General features: G+C 36.3%; 1 protein-coding gene across 6 annotated transcripts in view; it reads left to right on the forward strand.

The window, feature by feature from the left end:
* Positions 1-22,330, forward strand: part of VPS8 (VPS8 subunit of CORVET complex) — a 237,310-nt gene that overhangs the window by 20,034 nt on the left and 194,946 nt on the right. For 3 of the 6 annotated variants that reach the window (XM_063621917.1, XM_063621919.1, XM_063621916.1), the window contains exons 4-10: positions 2,825-2,955; positions 4,641-4,734; positions 8,681-8,713; positions 9,665-9,719; positions 18,866-18,990; positions 19,730-19,816; positions 22,252-22,319. In XM_063621917.1, the coding sequence (XP_063477987.1) occupies positions 2,825-2,955; positions 4,641-4,734; positions 8,681-8,713; positions 9,665-9,719; positions 18,866-18,990; positions 19,730-19,816; positions 22,252-22,319 (593 nt within the window). Of the gene's footprint in view, positions 1-2,824; positions 2,956-4,640; positions 4,735-8,680; positions 8,714-9,664; positions 9,720-13,070; positions 13,077-18,865; positions 18,991-19,729; positions 19,817-22,251; positions 22,320-22,330 lie in introns of all 6 variants that reach the window. The other 3 variants (XM_063621915.1, XM_063621914.1, XM_063621918.1) reach the window with 2 other exon arrangements.

Here is a 22,330-nt window from a genome sequence, read left to right on the forward strand (position 1 = left end):
AATTCTTTATATATGCTAATACAAGCCCTTTATTTGATGTACATATTGTATCTTCTTTCTTTCTGTACATTACCTTTTCACTCTATTAATGGTTTCTTTTGAGGAGCACAAGTTCTTAATATAGTTCAGCTTATTAAAATTTTCCATTTGCGTGCATTTGTGTGTCCTATTTAAGAAAATTTTTCCAATTCCAAGGTTATGATGATGTTACCCTATTTTGTTCTAAAACCTTCATTGTTGTTCCTTTCATATGTAGATCTGTAGTTCATCTGGAATTTTTTTTGGGTGTGACAGTGTGAGCTATGAGCCAGCACCATGTACTAAAAAGAGTATTCTCATCTGGTGTCACCTTTGTTATAAATCAAGTGATCATATATGTGTGGATCTGAGTCCATTGGTGTGTCCAGACTTGCCTCGATCTCACATTCTAGTGACTGAAACTTTATAATAGGTCTTGATATCTGGTAGTTTAAAATCTTCCAGCTTTGATGTTATTCTTCAAGATTGCCTTATTTATTGTTTTTTTTTTGCATTTTCATGTAAGTTTTAGAGTTAGTTTATCAGTTCACAGATACACACATATACACACACACACAAATCAGCTGAAATTTGAAAGGATTGTGCAGTTTTTTTCACATCAGTTTGGGGATAATTGATACTTTTACGGTGTAGCAGTAGTTTTAAATTCAGTCTTGACATCTTCACTTCTTTTTTTCCCTTCACTTTTTCTTTCACTTATCCTGTACGCCTGGCTTAATTCATCTGATCCATTTTCTTTAATTATGTCCCCAGGCTTTTTAAGAAAATCAAATAGCATTTTGATTGACTCTCTTGTTTAAGATCTTAATGCTGCTGTATTTATTTCTGAATTATTTCCTTCCCTTTTCCTACAGCAATCGTCCCAATCTTTATAGCACTCAAGCAACATAATGTCTTATTGCCAGTCCTGACCCTCTTTTTAGAAGACCTATGTGTAGAGATATCTGGAAAGCATTGGTAAATTTGGACCTAAACCTTGAGAAATGTTGATGCTAAAGACGCAGATTTTGGAGTCATTAGATAACATGGTTCTTAAAGCTATAGATATGGATGAGCTTACTCAAATAGGAAGTCCATGAAGTAGGAAGAGAAGAAGAGAGCTTAGAATATAATCCTGGGGGACAATCGTATTTAAAGGTTGGGCTGAGAAGAAGCTAGCATGTGACTAATAGGACACATAAGTTAGCGGAGAACCAGGAAGGAGAGATGTACCGAAAACTAAAGGAAAAGAAAGCTTTGAGATGTAGTGAATGAGCCAGGCGTGGTGGCATGCACCTGTAGTCCCAGCTTCTTGGAGGCTGGAGTGGAAGATTGCTTGAGTCCAGGAATTTGAGGCTGCAGTGAGCTGTGATTGTGCTACTGCACACCGGCCTGGGTGACAGGGAATGGTCAGCAGGGTTAAATGATGCCTGGAGGACAAAAACATGCTAACAGAAAGCAGGCCAGTGGATTTGGCTAATAGCATCAGCAGGGTCGGTAGGAGCTTGTAATGAGTGGGTCGAGGTAGTGAGTAGACATTAATCTCTCAAGTACATTGATTGGAAATGGTAAGGCAGAAGGTGGTGCAGCTGAAAGAGACGGTGAGACATCATTCTCTGATGTTTGTCACTCAGAATCAACTTGTGCAAAGCCAAGTTCCTCATCCTGCTTTATCTGCCATTTGTCTGCTTTCTAATTTCAGTGAGTAGAGTCACCTTTTACCTGATTGTAGAAGCTGGAAACCTTGTACTCTTCTTTGACTTCTCCCTTACCTCTCCTCCCATCCGTACCCCTACTCAACCCCCCATTTCAATGGTAACCAGAGACGTTTGATTTTTTCTCCATAATGTGTTTCATCATTCCCTCTGTTGACTTCTTCTGCAGCTTCTTAGGTTGGGATCTCCTGTTTTTCCTTGATAGTGCAATAGCCCTCTTACTGGTCCTTAAAGTCTTCTTGTCTCCCTTCATCCATTCTTCATACTGCCCCACTTACCTTTTAAAAACATGGTTCCCACTTCTTTTAAACATGTTTTAAAACATGTCTTTCCACTTCTTAAAAATGTCAGTTGCCTTCCCACTGCCTGCTGTATATAGTATACTAAATATTCATTAAATGAGTACTGGTTATGTGTCAGGCATTATACTAGGCACTAGAGGTACAATGATGAACAAGATAGACATGGGCCCTGCTGCCATCTAGTGTAATGGAATATAAGGCTTTTTATGGTTTGGGTACCAGCTTATCTTTCTAGGGTCATCTCCAACTTCTGCTTATATCCTCCAGACATTTTGGACTACTACTTTTCCCATGGACAAAATCTGTATTGTGAAATCACTGTGTCTTTCTGTGCTGTTTCCTACCCAGAATGCCTTTCTGCACTGTTTCCTACCCAGAATGCCTTTCTGCTGTCTGCTTGTCATTTTTTTTAATAGTAGACTATTTATAGTCAGATGGTGTTTGTTTTCTTCAAATTAGCCATTGGCTTTTAGTTAACTGCTAAATCATCTGTAAAAGCTTGATTTTTAAGAAATATTCTACAGCTAACAGTAATCTGCATAACTGCTTCTGCTTCTTCCTGCTACACAAAAGAAGTTTTTGGGGTGACTTCTTTGTAGAGAGAAATAGCTATCTAGAATTTAATACAAGTAATTCTGTATGGTGCCTTTCTGGTCAATAAGAATGCATGGAATAGAGGCGAAAAGCAGAAATAAGCACTTGTGTGCTCTGGAGAAACCCATTAATGCCTGACTCATTTCATAGAGTATTTGGATTTTGAATGTATTGATTTATCTTCTTCCAATTTAGACTGATGATGAAGATGAGTCTTTTGTTCTTGAGGATCCTACATTGTTAAACATTGATACTATTGATTCTCACTCCTATGATACTTCATCTGTGGCAAGCTCAGATAGTGGTGACAGGACCAACTTAAAAAGGTAGGTATTCATGTCAATCATACTTGCTTACAGTTGAAGTATTCAGTTGTTTCAAATGTAAATATTGTACTTTTTAAAGTACAATGTGGTCTGTTGAAGCCTTGCATGGGAAGTAGAAGGGATATAATATCTTGAAAATTTTGGTACCGTTAAGGAAGAATGTAAAAGGGTAGGTGCCATGACCACAGTCTGAACTCTCGGTAGGAAGCCATAATGATAGCCAGGGACTCCTGGAAGCAGGAGAGCCCTTGGAGGAAGCACAGATTAAACCTAGCACAGTGTCTGTGGTCGAAACATGCAGCTTGGTTCACTGCCCTACTGTTCTGCGCACCCTCCCGCACCTCCCTGTCATCCGCGTTCTCTAAGATCAGCTTTCCTTCATTCTCTTGGAGTGGATTCAGAGAATCACAAAGATGATTAAAAATTAAGGAAAAGGACTTCTAACCCTAAATAACTTAAATTTGGGCTGCTTTTCACCTTCCAAGTTCTTGGAGAGACTATGAGAAGGAAAGAGAAGTGGAGGAATCATACTATAAATACATTATTGAATTCACGTGTAACTTTAATATTGCTAAAGTGATCTGTTTTTCTTCTTCTTCGATTTTGCCTGTGTCAATGCTCTTTTCTTTAGGTTTTCTCTTATGGGATAGGGGCCATTGCTGGATATGTTAACCTGTTCAACAATGTGTCCTTCAAATAGATAACTTAAATGTTTTTGATGATCTGGTCATTACCTGCTTAAAAGATATGGTGTCATCTTGTCGCCTACAAAATTAAGTCAGAACTCCTCTGCATGGCATCAGTCTGGGCCACGCTTACTGTTTTGACCTGATCTCTAAGCACTCACACTTCTGCCCTCCTAGTCTGTACCTTTTGTGTATGTGTACCCTAGACACACTGTACACGTTTACATCTTCATATTTCTGCCTGTGCGTTTTGCCTGACAAACTCCTAGTCATCCATCAAGGTCAAATTAGTCATCTTCTTTTTTCTATAGCTATCCCTAATGTCCCCCAAATAAACAGAATTAAACTGTTCTTCATTTGCATTTATATGGCACTTAATTCATATTTCTAGTATAACATTTATCCTTTAGAGTTACTTCTCAGCCCCTCAGCTGTGAGATCCTTGACAGTAATAACTGTGACTTTCTTATTTTTGTATTCCCAGAGCATACTTCTAGTGATACAGAGTAGGTGCTCAGTAATGTTGGGTAAAAGTTTAAAAGTTACTTTTTGTATGAGGATGAGTAGAGGAGGAATTTGAGGAGGTGGTTGAAGATTGAGAGGGTGGTCATAGGAGAAGCAGCAGCACAGGAAAGGTGAGCAAGGGTAAGAAGGCAGTAGGGTAATGTAGACTTGCAGGCCGGAGGAGTGCTCTGTAGGCAGCCTTCTGGAGAACATGAGAACCTACTGCCGCATTCCCTGAGGTGGGCATGGAGCAGTTTGAATCGTGAGAAAGGAATGGTGATTTGATTCATTTTCCTGCTTTGAGGTTCAAGGCGGGTTTAATACATTTTAAGGTGGGATTGTTAGATCGGTCATACCTCTTTTAAAAACAGATCTAACAAATTACATACAATGTTGTCTTCTGCTTTTTGTGCGTGTGTGTTTTCTTTCAAAGCTTTGGGACCTCGCCTTTTCACTATTTTTGTCTGTTTTTAAATGTTTTTCTTTTTTTTTTAGAAAGAAGAAATTACCTGATTCTTTTTCACTTCATGGATCAGTTATGCGCCATTCACTTTTGAAGGGAATTTCTGCCCAGATAGTGTCTGCAGCTGTAAGTATTTTGTTCTTTTCCCTCAACTTTGTAACCAGCAATGGCATAATGAAGTAGGAATGAGCCTAAAACAAAATACAGCACTTCTCTTGGCCCGAGGCTTAAGAAAAATAGAATCTGGCTTTCATGGTTTTTGTGTGATGATTTTTAACTTATGAGACGTGGCTACACGTCTTGACATAGAAATTAGTGCAGCCATGAAAATAAAGTTCTGCTCAGAATCTAGGCTGTGCCTAAATGAAATATGGCAGCAAGCCTAAAATAAATACTATTTGCCTTTTCTTTAAATTCCTTTTCAGTTTAGTTGCCGTCTTGTGTATTTGTTGAGATTGTGTGCTTGTTTTTTTTTCTCTTTTCATATGGAGAAATGATTGATCAGAATCTTTTACAACTGAATGATTTTTTTAATAATTCGCAAAAGTATTTTCATGTCCCTTATTTCGTTTATTCTTACAACTTGGAAACTAGGTAAAGCTGTATTCTATTTTACAAATGAGAAGATAGGCTCAGAAAGGTGATATTAACTTGTCTTAGATCATCCTGTTAGGAGGTAGCAAGGCATTTATTCAAAATTGGGGTTTCTGGCTTCAAGTGTAGTGCCTCTATTGTGAAATGGAGGTGGCATTGGTGAATGTGATCAATGTGTAAAATGGCTGGAACAGAGTATCTGTGGCCTTTTTTGAAAATTATGTAGAGCACTGGGTTAATGTAAACGATATTTAATGGTCCATAGATAGCAGAACTTTTCATTTGACACTATCAGACTTTTGACCTCAAAGTCCATAGTTTTATGTAGTCTTTCAATTTTGGTTTTCTGAGTACAATGTGTAAATTCTGTATATAATGATAATGACAGATTATACTCCAGGAAGTTTAATGTGTTTTTATGTTCTTTTGGGGCATTTAATTGGCATTTTGCATATCCAAGTTGGACAAGAAATAAAAGTTTGGATTTTTCTTTTTTTTTTTGAGACAGAGTCTCACTCTGTCACCCAGGCTGGAGTGCAGTGGCATGACCTCGGCTTACTGCAATCTCCACTTCCTGGATTCATGTCATTCTCCCGCCTCAGCCTCCCGAGTAGCTGGGACTACAGGCGCCCGCCACCATGCCCGGCTAATTTTTTGTAGTTTTAGTAGAGACGGGGTTTCAACATGTTAGCCAGGATGGTCTCGATCTCCTGACCTTGTGATCCACCCACCTCAGCCACCCAAAGTGCTAGGATTACAGGCGTGAGCCACCTGGTCCAGCCAAGTTTGGATTTTTCAAGAGGGTGAGAGATTGATACAGAATTGCAAGATACCACAATTGCACTTCAATGTTCATGTTTATTAGAAAAAGCCCTTAGTGCAAATAACAAACAAAAAAAAGTATTTACTGTAACAATTGGGGTATCCTGACCTAGCTCATATATCATGAAGTGAATTTAAATAGAGAGATGCTCAAGCAATGGAGGAAACCTGGGCAATTGTTCTTCCTCTTTTAGGTGGAGAGTAACTCATATTTGCTAGAATGGGAACCACCTGTTGAGGATTACATTTCCATGACGTTTTCTGAATTTAATCCTTATGTAGGTGATGAAATTCATTCCTTTCAAAATCAAGATGAACCAGAACAGTCATTTGACCCACCTGTGCAGTTTTAAAAATATTTTGAATAATGGAGACTGAGCTAAAACTCAGACTCTGAACAATGATTAGATAAATCTGTTATTTAAAAGGGTTTCTCCTTCCCCTTGAAGAGGAGGGGAAATTCTAATAAATCCCAGAGTGTTTGCATTCTGTTTTTATTTGATTGCTATGGCTGAGCTCCTTTGGTATGTTAAAATGAAAACTGCCTTTCCTGTGACAGTCATCATACGGTGCCTTCCTATTTTTGGATTACCAGCTCGATTTAAATTGCATGCTTTCCTGTGATGGTTGGTTTATTAACATGTAAAGCTAGTTATATTTTTGGATATTTCTCCCTGAATAATTGCTCAATAGCGCCTCCAGCCATGTGGTTAGTGATGTTATTAGGGCTGTTTTGGGCCTTGATCACAGTTTTGGGATTCATGCATGGAAAACACTTGGAGAGATGAAATTTTTGCAGTTGTGAAGCTCATTTTTTAATTTGGGATCCTTTTCAAAGTAGTATGACGTGACTATACTTTAAAATAATTCAAAGTAACTTTTTTTAAGGATCTTTATTATTTTTATGATCAACTTTAAAATACTAGAGATAGCTTAGTGTAGTGTTTTTTTTCAAAATGCGTCCACTGTATAAGAATCTCCTAGGGTACTGATTAAATTGCAGATTCCTGGGGCTCACCCCAAACCTACAGAATCCCAGGCATACAGGCATCCCAGGTGATTCCCATGCATTTTGGCTTTTGAGACCCACTACCCTCAGATATTGCAACACCAGTACTAAAATTCTGTAATCTCTACAATGCTTCCAAATATCTGTGTTTTTTTAGCTTTTGAAGTCAGGTGGCTTCTGATTCCATTATTCAGGTTCTATTTTGAATATAGAACAGACCTTTGAATAACATCATTTTGTTCAATGTCATTTTGTTATACTGTTAATGAAGAAAAAACAATTGGTTTAAGTTGTTTTGCTTAAAGTCAGTTTCTAAGAACTTACTGACAACATTAAGTGAGGTCTTACTAGAGTTTTTGACCTTCATCTGCTGTCCCATTTCTCTTTTTCGCTGTCTAGGTGCAAATCAGTCATTTATCAACTATGTATTACATGCTTCTTAATTGTCAAGCGTTATGTTAGGCATGTTTGACACACAGATAGATACACGCAAAGTTGGATAGATGCTGCTATCCAGAGCATTGTGTGTAGCAGCCTTGCTCATTGCTTTTTTCTCCTGTTTCCATGTACTGGAGTAAGTTTAAGTGAGTGCCCAGGAAGCTTTACAGAGTTGGTTAAATAGAGTCTATAGAGTCTGCCTTCTGAGAGATGATAGTTGACCACACTGACAAGGACAGACATAGAAAAGAAGATGTGTAAGTGATACAAGGAGCCTGTCCTGGGATTTGGAAGCTCTGAGTTTGAGACACAGTTCTGCCACTTACTGAGTATCCATTGTCAAGTCAGTTAAACTCTTGGAAATGTCTGTTTTTAAAATCTGGAAAATCAGAATAACATTGCCTGTTCTATACATCTCTCTAGGTCTGAGAATCAAGTAGTGTAATATCTGTATACACAAGCTCTTTGCTACTATAGTACTGTATCACTACAAACTCTTAGGGTTATTTAAAGCTATGTGAGCATAGAATTGATACTCTTACATATTTATTTGATTCTTCACATTAAATTTGATCCTCAGGACAGCTCACTGAGGTAAACAGGGCAGTATTTGCTATTTCTTTGAACAGATGAGGAGACTAATGTTCAGAAAAGTTAGGTGACTTTTTGAATGCCATATAGTTACCGGTAAGGAGCTGGGACTAGCACTTCTTTATGTTTTAATTTCTTATGCTTGAGAACTGACTTAATATACCCTGTTGGGGTTTATTTAGAGGTTATTGGGTAATTGCTAGATAGGAAAGTCCTACTTAGTAGTAGAAACATCTTTAACATGTTTACTTTTCTCAAATCTTTATGTACTCCTACCATTTTGACCCCATAGTACTTACAGTTTTTTCAAATATAGAAAATGGAACATCTTTCCTCTTTTTCCTTTGCATTTCCATTATAATCAGTACCCTTCCTGAGGCATCTTACTTAGTAAAGGCACTTATATACTTAGTAAAATAAAACAATCCCCTTTCATGCCCTTTGTATTTTGTTGATATATATAGCTTTTGTAATTTCTCTTAGTTGGGGGCAAAAATAAAGGTTCCACCTCTAATCTAAATTGATTTGGAACAAGTATATGTAAAGCAAGAGCCATATACCATTTTCTGTTTTAAAATGAGAATATTTTTCAAATACTTTCTTTAAAATTTCATTTAGGACAAAGTAGATGCTGGCTTGCCTACAGCAATTGTAAGTATACTTTAACTTTTTAAAGGTAAGCTTTCTATTTGATTGGGTTTTCTTTGATTTATTATTACATTGTTCAAAATATTATATAAGTTATTATGGTAATAAATTCATAAGTCATTTTACTGCCAGTAATCAGGTTTAACATTTATCCATGTTGAATGCTCTCTTTTTTCCTAATTTTTTGTTACTTTTTAGGCTTTTGTTTGAGAAGCAGATAATGGAGTAATATTAGCCTTCTCCAGGTTTATTTGTTTGTGGTACCACCCTGCCCAAGTAAATTTGCTTCTTTTGTGATTTGGCTCCCCTTCCACAAGGAGTGGAAAGCATCATTTGATAGGATCACTTTGTGGAAAATAGTACATTTAACAGCTCTGGATTCCACTGCCAGGCTTGCCAAATAGAACTCCGTTGCAGTATTGTAGAGAACTAGGGGATATTGAAAGCATGCTGGTACTGTCTCCTCTTGTCTTCCTCCAGTGCCTTTTTAGCTTTCCTTTTAGTCAGTCTTTGGTAAGGAAGTGGGTGAGTTTTGAACACTTTGGATGCCTTTAGGCCCCTGTGGATAAACTAGAGAAGTGTGTTCTCATCTCTTCCCCACACCTTGTAGGAAGCTCTAGGTTGGGTAGCATAAGTGCCTCTTACTTTGCCTGGATCCCTGATTTTTTATTTGAAAGTTGCTTTAGAAGAAGCTAAGTGGCATGTTATTGCCTATAATGTTGAACATATGATATTTTGGTAGCGTTACCCCTAGAGTAAATTTAGAGGGATTCTCAGAAATAAAATGTCCTGAGTTTAATTTCCCGTTTTGCCTCCTGGATGAAATTCTTCTTATTTACAATAGTTTGTATGTCATCTGGTGCCTAGAGGAAGGCAGACCAACAAATTCAACTCTGATTATTTCAAGATTCTTAATGTAATATCTTAAAATGTAATCTTCCCTTTTGTTTTCAGGCAGTGTCCAGTCTGATAGCAGTGGGTACATCTCATGGATTGGCTTTAATATTTGGTAAATTTTTTAAGTGCTTTCCTGCTTTTAAATATTAAGTGTCCTTTTGGGTTTTATAATGTCCTTTAATCACAGTTTATATAGTATACTTCATTTTCTTGAACGAAACCAGAAAAACTTGAAAAGTAGCAGTCAGTATTTTTATAGCTAAAAATTATTTGACTCACAGATTTGTTTCACTGCTTATTGCAAGTTTATTTTCTTCTTCGTGAATTTATAAGCTATCATATCTATTGATCTCTCTGCAAACCTAGACAAAAAGAATAAAGTTGAAGGGAACCTTGCGTTATCATCTTGTCTGCCTCCGGTTGTTGGTGGTGGGGATTTTTGATTCTGAATCACGTTCCAGTAATGGGTATTCTAAAAGATCTTCAGGAAAACAGGCTTTCTCAGTAATTTTCAGGAGCTCTCAGTGACAGTAAGCTTTTTTTTTAAATTTCCATTGTAAATCGCTCCAAACCAAAATTTTTTTGGCCTGTAATCACATTGCTTTCTTGGTTGAAAGAGAACTAGTTTTATTTGTATAGTAGAAGATAGTTGTGTTTTCTCATTTTTTTCTACCTGAGACTAAATGACTATAGTTTCATTAAACCTTCTTTGCTTTTGAATTTGTTGTTTGAGTAGAATATTTTGTTCTTTTTAAATTTAAAAACTGTTAGATTTTTGTGGCCGGGCACGGTGGCTCACACCTGTAATCCTAGCACTTTGGGAGGCTGAGGCAGGTGGATCACCTGCGGTCAGGAGTTTGAGACCAGCCTGGCCAACATGGTGAAACCCCGTCTCTGCTGAAAAAAATAAATAAAATAAAATTAACTGGGTGTAGTGGCAGGTGCCTGTAATCCCAGCTACTCGGAGGGCTGAGGCAGGAGAATCGCGTGAATCCAGGAGAGGGAGGTTGCAGTGAGCCGAGATTGTGCCACTGCACTCCAGCCTGGGCAACACAGCAAGACTCCATCTCAAAAAAAAAATAAATAAAAAATAAAAAACTATTAGTTTTTTTTGGGGGGTCATTTTTAGTGTTCTCTTCTGGATATTAAGTTGTTAATCTACCTTAAATGAAAGATTTGATGACACTGCATTTAGTAAGGAATCTACAGGCTTTTGTATGGATTACCTGAGAATACTTAATAGCAGAACCACAATTTGATTTCTGTGGGGCCTTGCATCCTTATTTACCATATAAGTGGATAACTAGTTATTTTCTGTTGGTTTTGAATGATTTGACTTACTATTATAAATTTTATATTATGACAAAAGCTTTTTAAAATGTAATTGTAAAACCTAGTCTTTTCAAAGCTAATTGATTTAAATAATAGAGTTTTATTGTTTGGGGACCAGAAGAGTAGAAACAAAATTATAATTCCCTTGAAGGAATTTAGAATTGATTGAAAAAGACTTTTAAAACCTATATAGTTGATATATATTCATAGTAGAAAATATAGATGAGCAAAAAGTTGAAGATACACCAAATCCTGCCATGTAGGAATAATCCCTAACATTTTTGTATGTAACCTTTTAGTCTTTTTTTCTGTACCTGTGTATATGTATCTATACACCCTCAAATGGGATCATGTTAATTTGCAAACTGCTTTTTATTGTAATGAATATCTTTCCATGCAGTTATATATTTTGTCTGTAACATCATTTTTAATGGCTACATAGTATTCTATTAAATGGATTCTTCTTAATTTACTTAATCATTTCCTACTATAAGACATTTAAGTTGTTTGTAAACGTATAGTACTGTGATGAACATCTTTGTTACTACATTTCTGTGTCCATGACTACTTTTTTAGGACAGATCTTCCTAAAAGTGGAATTGCTTGGATTAGGAGATGAACATTAAGGACTTTTGATATGTATTTTCTAATGGCCCTCTGGAAAAGTTCTGTCAGCCTGCTCTCCTATCAGGTGTTCAGAATGGTGGTCTTCCGGTAGGGCATAATTAATGTTAGATAAATAGAATTTTGGGAAAGAATCTTATGAGGTCATTTAGTTCAGTCTGCTTGTTTTGCATCTGAGGCTGTTGAGGATCAGAGAGTTTAAGTGACATGCACAGAGCCAAATTCAGCCAAGTTCATTGAGGAATGCTGAATTCTATATAAGTGTATTTCCACTATTCTAAGCAATTCTGCTATCCTGAGATAAAAGGAGGCAAATTCTAAGATAGGAAGAAAAGAATAAAAGAACTAAGGTGAATGAGAATAGATTATAATGCATGTATTTGTCAGCAGATTGCATGTTGATTTTTTGTTCCCACTTACCAGTACTCACTTCTCACCTCTATCTGCTTTAACATCCCTTTCTTGTCAGTGTTATAAGAATATGTGACTGCTTATAATCAAACTCAAGTATAGCTTACTGCAAACAAATTAAAATGAATACTTTACAAATAAAAACTAATAGAGGAAAAGAGAACATTGTCTTTTGATACTGTCTTTTTAATTTCCTTGGGCCTGGTTCCTGATTTTTTTTTAGGACCCCAGCAGCTTTCTTGTAGATAGGAGGAAATAATAATCTTCATTACAGTCTCATGGAAAAGAAAGTATGTCAAAGTGAACATTTTGAGAAAGAGTCATAATATTCTGGTTGTGCTTTGTGCTTTGGGTATTAATAGTGTAGCTAATAAATTTTACTCATTACTGTTTATAGGAATCAGATGTTTAGACAACGTGTTTTAACAAATGGATTAAAATATGCTTGAAAGCCTGGGAACAAATGGCAGAGTAATAATACTATAAAGTGTCTAGAGGCCTGGGTTAGATCTCATCTCTGTTAAACATCTGTGTTGATCATAGGAGAAAGTGTAGCAGGAAGAGCTATACTTGTTTAAGTACTAAATGTTTCTCTTTGAAACAGAGGCCCAGGTCATTAAGATAGAAACCATTATAAGTTTCTTGAAGACTGATGTTTATTGCCTCTTCTTAAGTAATTATAGGCATATAGCGTTTAAAAAAATATATTGGTACTTACCTTTGTATACAGAGTCTCAAAAGTTCAAATCTTAAGATGTTTCCCCATCCCAGGGTCCTTAGTTTTCCTCTTTTTTTTTGGTTATTAGCATACTTTAGTAGATTATCTTTTTGAAATTGTTTTTGTTTTTATCTAACTTAAACATGGATTTAGTTACTTTGCTCTAATGAGAGTATTATGGATTTTTTCCCATAACCCATAGCTGAGCATAATCATAAATGCTAGAGGCATCACTTGACCAAATTTAGTATCATTCCCACAGATAACTAAAGCTTGTCACTTATATTCTTGAAACTTTTTACCTGCCTTTTCTTCGAGCTTTTGAACTGATTTCTTGCTTTTCTTTCTCTCTCGATCTTTTCTTCATGGATTCAAAAGGAAAAGGTATAGTAAGTAATTTTAGTTTGCATGAATGGTTTCTTTTCTTTTGGTCTTTTTAACGTTGGAAGAGAATGCTACCAATTATAGTCAACGTCCTCTTATGAAATGCTTATTGAAAAAAAGCCAGCTAATTGAAAAATTAGTTAAGCGGGAAATTGTGAAAAACTATAAGTATATATATATCTTCAATGTTTTAACTGAAAATATATACATTTTCATTTTTCATTTGATCTTTTGATGTAGTCCCAAACTTTTTCTTTGAGTTTGTATTTGCCACTTGGAGTCCTGAAGTATCTTTTTTGGCATAAACTTTATCATTAATGGGTCATGCAAAATTTGCCATTTTAAAGTTTAAAAATGAGGTAAAAGCTTAAGCACCTGTGAATCAATCAATGCGTGCAAAATCCTAGATTTTAACAAAACTTTCAATCTTTTCCTGTTATATTATGAACACCTTATTTTGTGACAGTTTTGTATAGAAACTCATCTTTACCAAGTTTTTCTAAATCATCCCATTTAACGTTCATGGAAACAACAGCTCTTTTTCACTCCGTTTCATTGGTTTATTTACTGTTTAAGTTTTAAAGTACAGTAACATTACAATGGCATGAACAGGCTTGGGAATGAATACAGCTGACTCATAGTAAGCATCAGCATTCTGGAAGATATCCAGCTAGCCATGGGGATTCAGTATGCCCTGGCTTCAGTCAGTAAGCCTTACACAGGGAAGGAGAACTTGAATTCTGTGAGTTGGTTTGATGGAGGTCAGGTAAAAGTGCTTCTGTTGTTTTATGATCATTGATGAAAAATGTTTCCTGATTAGATCTTTTCTCCCTTGGTCCTAGAGAATATTTTAGTGTGAATAAAGGACAAGGAAAGGCTGGATGTGGTGGCTCACGCTTGTAATCCCAGCACTTTGGGAGGCCGAGGTGGGCAGATCACTTGAGGTCAGGAGTTCAAGACCAGCCTGGCCAACATGGTGTAACCCATCTCTACTAAAAATACAAAAATTAGCCAGGCGTGGTGACACGTACCTGTAATCCCAGCTACTTGAGAGGCTGAGGCAGGAGAATTGCTTGAACTCAGGAGGCGGAGGCTGCAGTGAGCCGAGACCGTACCACTGCACTCCAGCCTGGGTGACAGAGTGAGACTCTGTCAAAAAAATAAAAAATAAGAAAAGAATAGTATTAAAGAATAGTGAATATTGGCCAATAAAGGTAGAGTTCCACACACACAATTAAGTTGGATTCCTGCTAGGATGTAGGTATTTCCTTCTTTGAGAAATAGAGGATTGGGCTACTTTTGGTACATGGAAAGAGTTAACAGAAATTCTTGAAGTATGTTCAAATTTAGATTTTAGGGCTATTACAGACTGTACATTATTTGTGACTTTTCTTTGCTATTCAGCATATTATTCTTAAGTCCCAAATATGCTGAGGAGATCTACTCTAAGCGAAATGTACTTTGAAAGACATACTAATAAAAGATACAGATATAATTCAGGGCAATGCCAAATAGATGTGCTAGCAGTTTGTGATATTTGGCCTTCAAATTATCTAAATTAATTGGTAAGCTATATTATTGTCATAAACAGTAATTCCTTGCATTTGTGCCATTTGATGATTTTCTAATTTTTCACAGGCAAAACTCTTTGTCAACTCAGTGAAGTTTATAAGAAAGGTTATAGTCTCATTTCATATTTCTTGCCAGGGTAACCATTATTAAAACCCCTGCAATTTTTTTAAAACACAAATTTGACAGTACTAACCAAATATACCTTTACGTGACTTTGTAAATGAAATTAGATATACTGTTAATTTAATAACTTTTTCCAACTGTAGACAAAGGAGACCAGAGAGGAGGAGGAGAATAGAATTTTTCCTTTTAAATTCATGAAATCGAGAGTAACCTGGAGTGGCTCTCATTTTCACCTTCTGTCCAGGTCATTTTGTTCTTTACACGTATCCATGGAATTTAAGTGTTTTGAAGAGGTTTTATGTTTATTTTGGTCAAATATCATTTCCCAGAATTGTCCAGAATTTTCTGGACTACAGAATGTTTAGTGACTCTAGCAGGAGAAACCTCTTCAATAAGACTGCTTTCGTCTTTCCACGGAAATTCTACCTTTTCTGAATTTAGTCTAAATTATATAATAGCAAGTTTGTTAACATGGTACTATAAGGATAGAATGTATGAAGAGGCATGGTGGCTCAAGCCTGTAATCTCAGCACTTTGGGAGGCTGAGGCAGGCGGATCACCTAAGGTCGGGAGTTCGAGACCAGCCTGACTAACATGGAGAAACCCTGTCTCTACTAAAAATACAAAATTAGCTGGGCATATTGATGCATGCCTGTAATCCCAGCTACTTGGGAGGCTGAGGCGGGAGAATAGCTTGAACCCGGGAGGCGGAGGTTGCAGTGAGCTGAGATCGTGCCATTGCACTCCAGCCTGGGCAACAAGAGCAAAACTCCGTCTCAAAAAAAAAAAAAAAAAAAGAATGTATGAAGATACCAATAAGAGCTTGATAAATATCTTTATGGAGTCAAAGTAGATTACATTTGTTACACTGTCCATCATGTCTCTCACCATCACTGCTGTTTTTTTAAGTGTATATATGAATGTAATCTATAAATTAGTTTGTGATGAGCACTTAGTAATATTCAAGGGACACTGAATTGGTTCCTTTGTGCATTATCTGACTTTACTCATTTATTCCTCTTAGCAACACAGTGAGATAATGGGCATTTTCTACATTTTACATATGAAGATAGGGAGGCTAAGTGAATTTAAGTAACAGTCCTAAAATTACCAAGACATGCTGTAGTTGTAAGGCTTGTAACTATCTGTGGAGTAGGGGTGGAATTAAAATCCAGGTATCTGGTTTCATAGTCATGATACCTTCTAAAGGAGCATTATAAAAACAACAAACATATTGTAAAACATCCAGAAAAAAGCTGAGAATGTTTCCATTAACAGATTTGTGGGCTGTAAATTTAATCCATATTGCAGGAATGGCTAAGATTGATAATTTACTTCCCTGTCTTAGCTAGTTGATGGTATGTGGGAACAACAGTTAGGAAAGCACAGTCATGTTTGGTTTTTAATCTAGAAGTTATGTCCTTTTCCTTCCCTCATTTCGTCCATTGCCACTCTTTTCTATTTCCTCTTCATGGCACCCTTATTCTCTTTGTTATCATATCCTCAGTTCTCCTGCTCATACTTCCTGTGCCTGAAATAGTCCGATTTAAAGTATGAACGTTGTTAAATTAGAAAGTAGTAGTGAGGGTCTTTAAGTATTGGTGAATCAGAACTCTGCGAAGTTTGGATCTCAAAGCAGGGACTACAAAGGATCTTCGCAGTATGCTGCTTAGACATCGCTCTGTGCCTGGAAGGCAAGCGGTCCAAACTCCAGGGTATGAAATTTCATACCAGCTCTATCTTTGTCCTCTTACTTTCAGTCCGTCTGTTACCTATACATGTGACCCAGAGTAGAGGTATATATGGAATACTGTTGCCCAACCATCATATCATGACAGTTTGCAAATTAAGGTATGTGGAGAATCCACTGACTATACAGGGTGGCTCTGATGAAATAAGGATCATGCAAAACATTATTTTAGGTAGGTAGTTTTGGAAAAGCAAAATAAAATGTGATGTTATATTTAGAGTCAGGAAAATTATAGAATAAAGGGAAGTTTTATAATTTGGATTAAATCGAGGAAGGGTGAAAAAATTGTAAGGGGGAGAACAGTCAGCATGTATTAAAATATCTGTAGTTGTAAAATTCTAGATGTGAATAAAGACAGTAACTTTTAAAATACATCAGACCTTGTATATTTATGAGTTTTATTCCTTTTCAGTGTTCACCTTGGAAGGCTGAAATCCAAAATGATTGAAAAAAATCGAGTATTTTCTATGTGCTATGTAGTTACACTCATTGTTTCACAACTCTTTTTTGGGAAGGAGTGATTACTATTTAAGTCAGTTTATGAGCACAGAAAAGTACTCTTACAGTATTCTCTCTGAGTGGGCAAAAGGACTGACCCAATATTATTCCCTAGACCTGAGAATGAATGACTGTGTCTGATAGCTAGATTTACTTTTATAGAAGGAGAATTGGCAAATGTGAAAGCTATTCAGATGACTGTCAGATGCCTTCTAAGCACAAGGCATTAAGCAAGGTACTTTGGGAGTGTTAATTCAGTCATGATCTTAGCCCTCAGAGAGGTCATAGTGTAATAGGGGAAGTAAGACATACCCCAAAATTCACATGTAGATAATTAAGGGAGATACAAACAGTGCTGGGGAAGTTGAGAAAACTCCAGGTTGTGGAAATATTGTGTTTTTTGCTTTTTTCTAAATAGTTAAATTTTGTAGGCATGCATTCTGACATTTAAATTTTTAATTTCATTGTTTTTAATGGGTATAATAATGAACTCTAGACAAAATAAGCATTGCCTAGGAGAAACCCTAGAGAAATTTCTTTTAATTATTAGATAACAGAATTTAATAAATATTTGAGTGCCTCCTGGAGAAATCAGAGGTGATTAAGGCAAGATCCTTGCCCTTATCACCCTTAACAAACTTAATCTAATAGATATTTAAATTGCTTGCTGTTAGCATATTTTTTGTTTGTTTGTTTGTTTGTTTTTTTGAGACGGAGTCTTTCTCTGTCGCCCAAGCTGGAGTGCATTGGCATGATCTCGGTTCACTGCAACCTTTGCCTCCTGGGTTCAAGCAATTCTCCTGCCTCAGCCTCCCAAGTAGCTGGGATTACAGGTGTCCATCACCACACCAGGCTATATTTTTTATATTAGTGGAGATGGAGTTTCACTGTGTTGGCCAGGCTGGTCTCGAACTCCTAACCTCAAGTGACCCTCCCTTCCTCAGCCTCCCAAAGTGCTGGGATTACAGGTGTGAGCCACCATGGCTAGCCACTTTTAGCATATCAAATTTTGATGTTTGAAATAATTTTCTGAAGTCATTTAAATGTTTACTCTGTAATCTGCACTGTTAATTTGCTTAGTAAATTTTCTTTATGGATAATATAAATGTAAATTTCTGCCAAATTCTAAATTAAATTTCTTGAGTTTTGAAGTTTTATAGTTATTTTAAAAGACGATGGTATTCCCCATAACTTTACATCTTAAAAATAGCAAGAAATACAATTCTAGGATGAGACAGGTGATGGTTTGTTTAAGGAGATACAGATTACATGTGGATTTTTTGGCTTATCGTTAGCGTTTTTTATTATGCTTCCTTGTAGATCTTTTTTTTTCTGTATTCTTTTTTTTTTTTTTTTTTTTTTGAGACCGAGTCTCACTCTGTTGTGCACGCTGGAGTGCAGTGGTGTGATCTCAGCTGACTGCAACCTCTGCCTCCCGAGTTTAAGTGATTCTTGTGCCTCAGCCTCTCAAGTAGCCGGGACTACAGGCATGGGCCACCATGCCTAGCTAATTTTTGTATTTTTAGTAGAGACGGGGTTTCACCATGTTGGCCAAGCTGGTCTCAAACTCCTGACCTCAGGTGATCCACCCACCTCGGCCTTCCAAGATGCTGGGATTACAGGCATGAGCCACTACACCCGGCCTTTTTTTTCTGTATTTTTAAGTGTCTAATTCAACGCCTAGCATCTGCTAGTTGCTCAATAAATATATTTAAAAATGAATGTGACTTCATTGTCTGCTGCTTTTGATTCTTGTCACCTCCCAAGTCTTTGAAAGCATGCCTGTACTAGATGTATTCACTCTCTTGCATTTCCTTCACTTGACTTTAAAAACTGCTTTCTTTAGATCAGAATCAAGCTTTGCGACTCTGTCTGGGTAGCACTAGTGTTGGAGGTCAGTATGGCGCTATCTCTGCCCTCAGTATCAACAATGATTGCTCAAGACTTCTTTGTGGCTTTGCTAAAGGACAGGTAAGATATGAACCTCCTTTAATTCATAAGACAATGTTAAAATAAGATCATTTTTAAAAAACTTACATTTAGATCAAAGACCAATATATGTGTTATGAAGTAATATGTTTGTAGAGCTAACCAGAGATTGCTGAATCTGAGTTTTGTCTTATTCAAAATTGTACATAATTGTTATCGACTGACCCAGAGTCTGTAGTTTTTTATATCCTAGTTCATGTGTCTATCTGAGTAAAGAATTTTTGTAAACCAACCAGGGGTGTTACATAAAATGTACTTCCTTACAGTCATGTAAATAATGGAGGCTGCTTTTTAGAAAGATTCTGTGTTCCTGGATAACGATTTTTGCATTTCTTTCTTCTTCTGAAACTGGCATTAGGTTATGGTTTTTTTCATCTTCTGATTTATACATCACTAGCTAGTTTGGCAGTAAGCCTTTCCTATACTTTTTACTAGTGCTAAACAGATTGACTTATTAGAGAAATATCTTTTGTCTCTCAGTATGAGAACAACATTTAAAATCTAAAGGGAAAAGTAGGATGGGCAGGATGAAGGGTAAATGAAGATCGAATAAAGGTTCCATGCTTTAATGGATCTGCAACCTTTCGGTATGTTTTAACTTTATAGTTCTTTGCCTGCAATGTTTATAGTCAAGGAATAGATTATTCCAGCCAGAAGACAGGATACTTAAGTCCAAAAAGGAGCAATAAATTTGTTTTCAAAGCACTTAGTTGTCTTATAGATCACCATGTGGGATTTGGCCAGTGGAAAACTTCTAAGATCAATAACAGATGCTCATCCTCCAGGAACAGCAATATTGCATATCAAGGTAAGAGCTTTATTTTCTTTTTCTAATAATTTTTTTATTATGCCTTTGTGTTTATTTTAAAGTAAATTTCTCTATATTGATAATCAGAGTCCAAAAAATGTATTTAACGTGAAGCTGAACATTACCTTATAAGTAGAATCCTTAACATTGAGCTGTCTTTTATTTGACTAGCCCAACATGATGTTTTTCCAGGTTAAAACTAGAGATGGGCTAGTATGGAAATATTCAGCTTCAAGTTGTATTGAAGTCTAACAGATACAGTGGCAAAAAGGGAAATTGGTGTGTTTCTAGACTAGAGTTTGGCTGTAAAGACGGGCAGCACCCTGCTGAAACTCATATGGAGCTCTTTGTTTAGTTCATCAAAATTTTATTGCTGAGGTGGTGTGCTCTGTCACCCTTTTTTGGGAGTTGCCTGAGGTTCATGGCACAGATCGTGAAAGAACCAAGGTTTGGATTATGTTTAGAAATGAATCTATTGGTTTATTTTCTTTCAGGCCTCTAAAGGGAAAGCATTAAGATCCTAGTCTTGGCTTTCTCCTTACAGGCCTGAAAAAATAAACTGACTTAGGTAACAGATTTCATTTATAAATACAATGTGAATGTTGATTCTTCCATGCTGTCAAGCTCATGTGCAGAAGCATAAAAGGTAAAGGATTATAACTAGAGAAGTCTAAAATCAGATCTTCTAGATTTTAATCATGTACACATTTTGTTGCTTAGCTCTGCAGAGCTCTGTCATCCATAAGTATGCTTTTTAAAGTCTGCAAGCATCTGGAGTTTGTATGTCTTTATCCAAGTGAGTTACAAAAAAGTCTTCTGTGACAGAGCAGCGTTGAAGCATTTAGTAACAATGAAAACAACCAAGACAAGTAAAAGTGGAGAGAATTTCTTCTCTTTCAGAGCATTATGGCAATATATCTTGACCTCTTTTCATATGGCTTGTGCCAACTTCTAATATGTTATAGTTGTTTGTATATATGTCTTATCTCTCTTAGTAGATGAATGTCTTTGAAATCACAATCTGTCATTTATTTTTGTGTTTTACCTATAGTAGCTGCTCAATAAATATTTGATTGAAGGAAAAACTAGATGGTGGTGTTTATGCAAGAGCAATCTTTTTGCAGAAAAAAAAATATTGGGAGAAAGAATAAGAAACAGAAGAGATAAAGGCAGAGAGAAAAGAGAAGAATGCAGTTGAGATAAATAACATGTAGTAGGAACCATCGTGTTGCTTGACAATGGTGATGAAGGTGGTACATGTAGATAATAACACTGGAGTAAGATACATAGGATTGAATATTTCTGAAGTCTTCTCCTGACAGCCACTTGCATTTTAATACTCCTACGCATTGTTCTCCAAACTTAAGTCTGTATCTAATAAATAACAATTTGGAATTTCATTATTTATGGGTATTTGTGTGTGTTTATATGAATACACTACTGTACTAATTTTTATGTACATTGTAAAGCACATACACAAGAAATAGAAAATTAAACAGAAATACAAGTTCTGTTATTTTTCCTGCACTCCAGTGGACCATTTCATGCACACACCTAGGGTATATGCTTCCCACTCTGGCAACTGCTCATCTAGGCTGTAAGAGCAAAGTTGTGGGGTTTCTTAACTATGCGTGTGTTTGGGTCAAGGAAGAAGAATTTTACAGTGGCCTCCAGTACCTCGGCCATCCCTGACTGGGAACCTGAGGCATGCCATTTAGGATGGTTCACTAACCTTTGAGTTTAGGGAGGATAGTCACTGTAAATGGTACAAGTTCAGTTTATTCCATTTTGTGTCCTGCAACATTGACCATACTTCAGGTCACCTTAGGACTGTCTGTCATTGTGAACCTTATTTATTATTCTGAGTTTTCTAAGGTAGTGATAACTTAAGTATATGCTGTGGAAGAAGATCAAGGAGGTAGCACATTTTGGGAAGAGTTATATATGAAAAGTTAAAATGTTTTAGATATAGTGGACTTACTGTTCAGTTATTCAGAAGACATATTCAGATAAGTTTATTTCTCAAAGATACCAAGTATTTTTTAGAGTCTTTATTCTTGAAAAAACTGGGCAGGTGTAAATGTAACCAAAAGATCTCATTTGCTTAGTAATAGCAAGTTACAAAAAGTTATCGTAAGAACGCAAGTAGAGAACTTTAGGGTTTTTAATCAATCATAGTTTGCATTTTTCTTTTATCGTGATGAACGTTGGTTTTACTTTTTGAAAGCCTCTGTTTTTTTAAAGATATTGGACCATTATTACTCTAAACAAAGGTAAGTTTGTAAGTTTAGAGTGATGAGCACTGAAACTAGTTTAGGTTATTTCAAAAGCTATTAAATGTGTATATTGTAGTTTTTCAAAATTGCATAATTTTTTCCTTCTTAATACTTGACTGTTTAAAAATCTACAAGAAAATAAATTCCTTCTCTGTTTAGTTTACAGATGATCCAACTCTTGCAATTTGCAACGACAGCGGAGGCTCTGTTTTTGAATTGACGTTTAAGTAAGAGATTA

This window comes from Symphalangus syndactylus, chromosome 17 (assembly GCF_028878055.3).
Source record: "Symphalangus syndactylus isolate Jambi chromosome 17, NHGRI_mSymSyn1-v2.1_pri, whole genome shotgun sequence".
NCBI lineage: Eukaryota > Metazoa > Chordata > Mammalia > Primates > Hylobatidae > Symphalangus > Symphalangus syndactylus.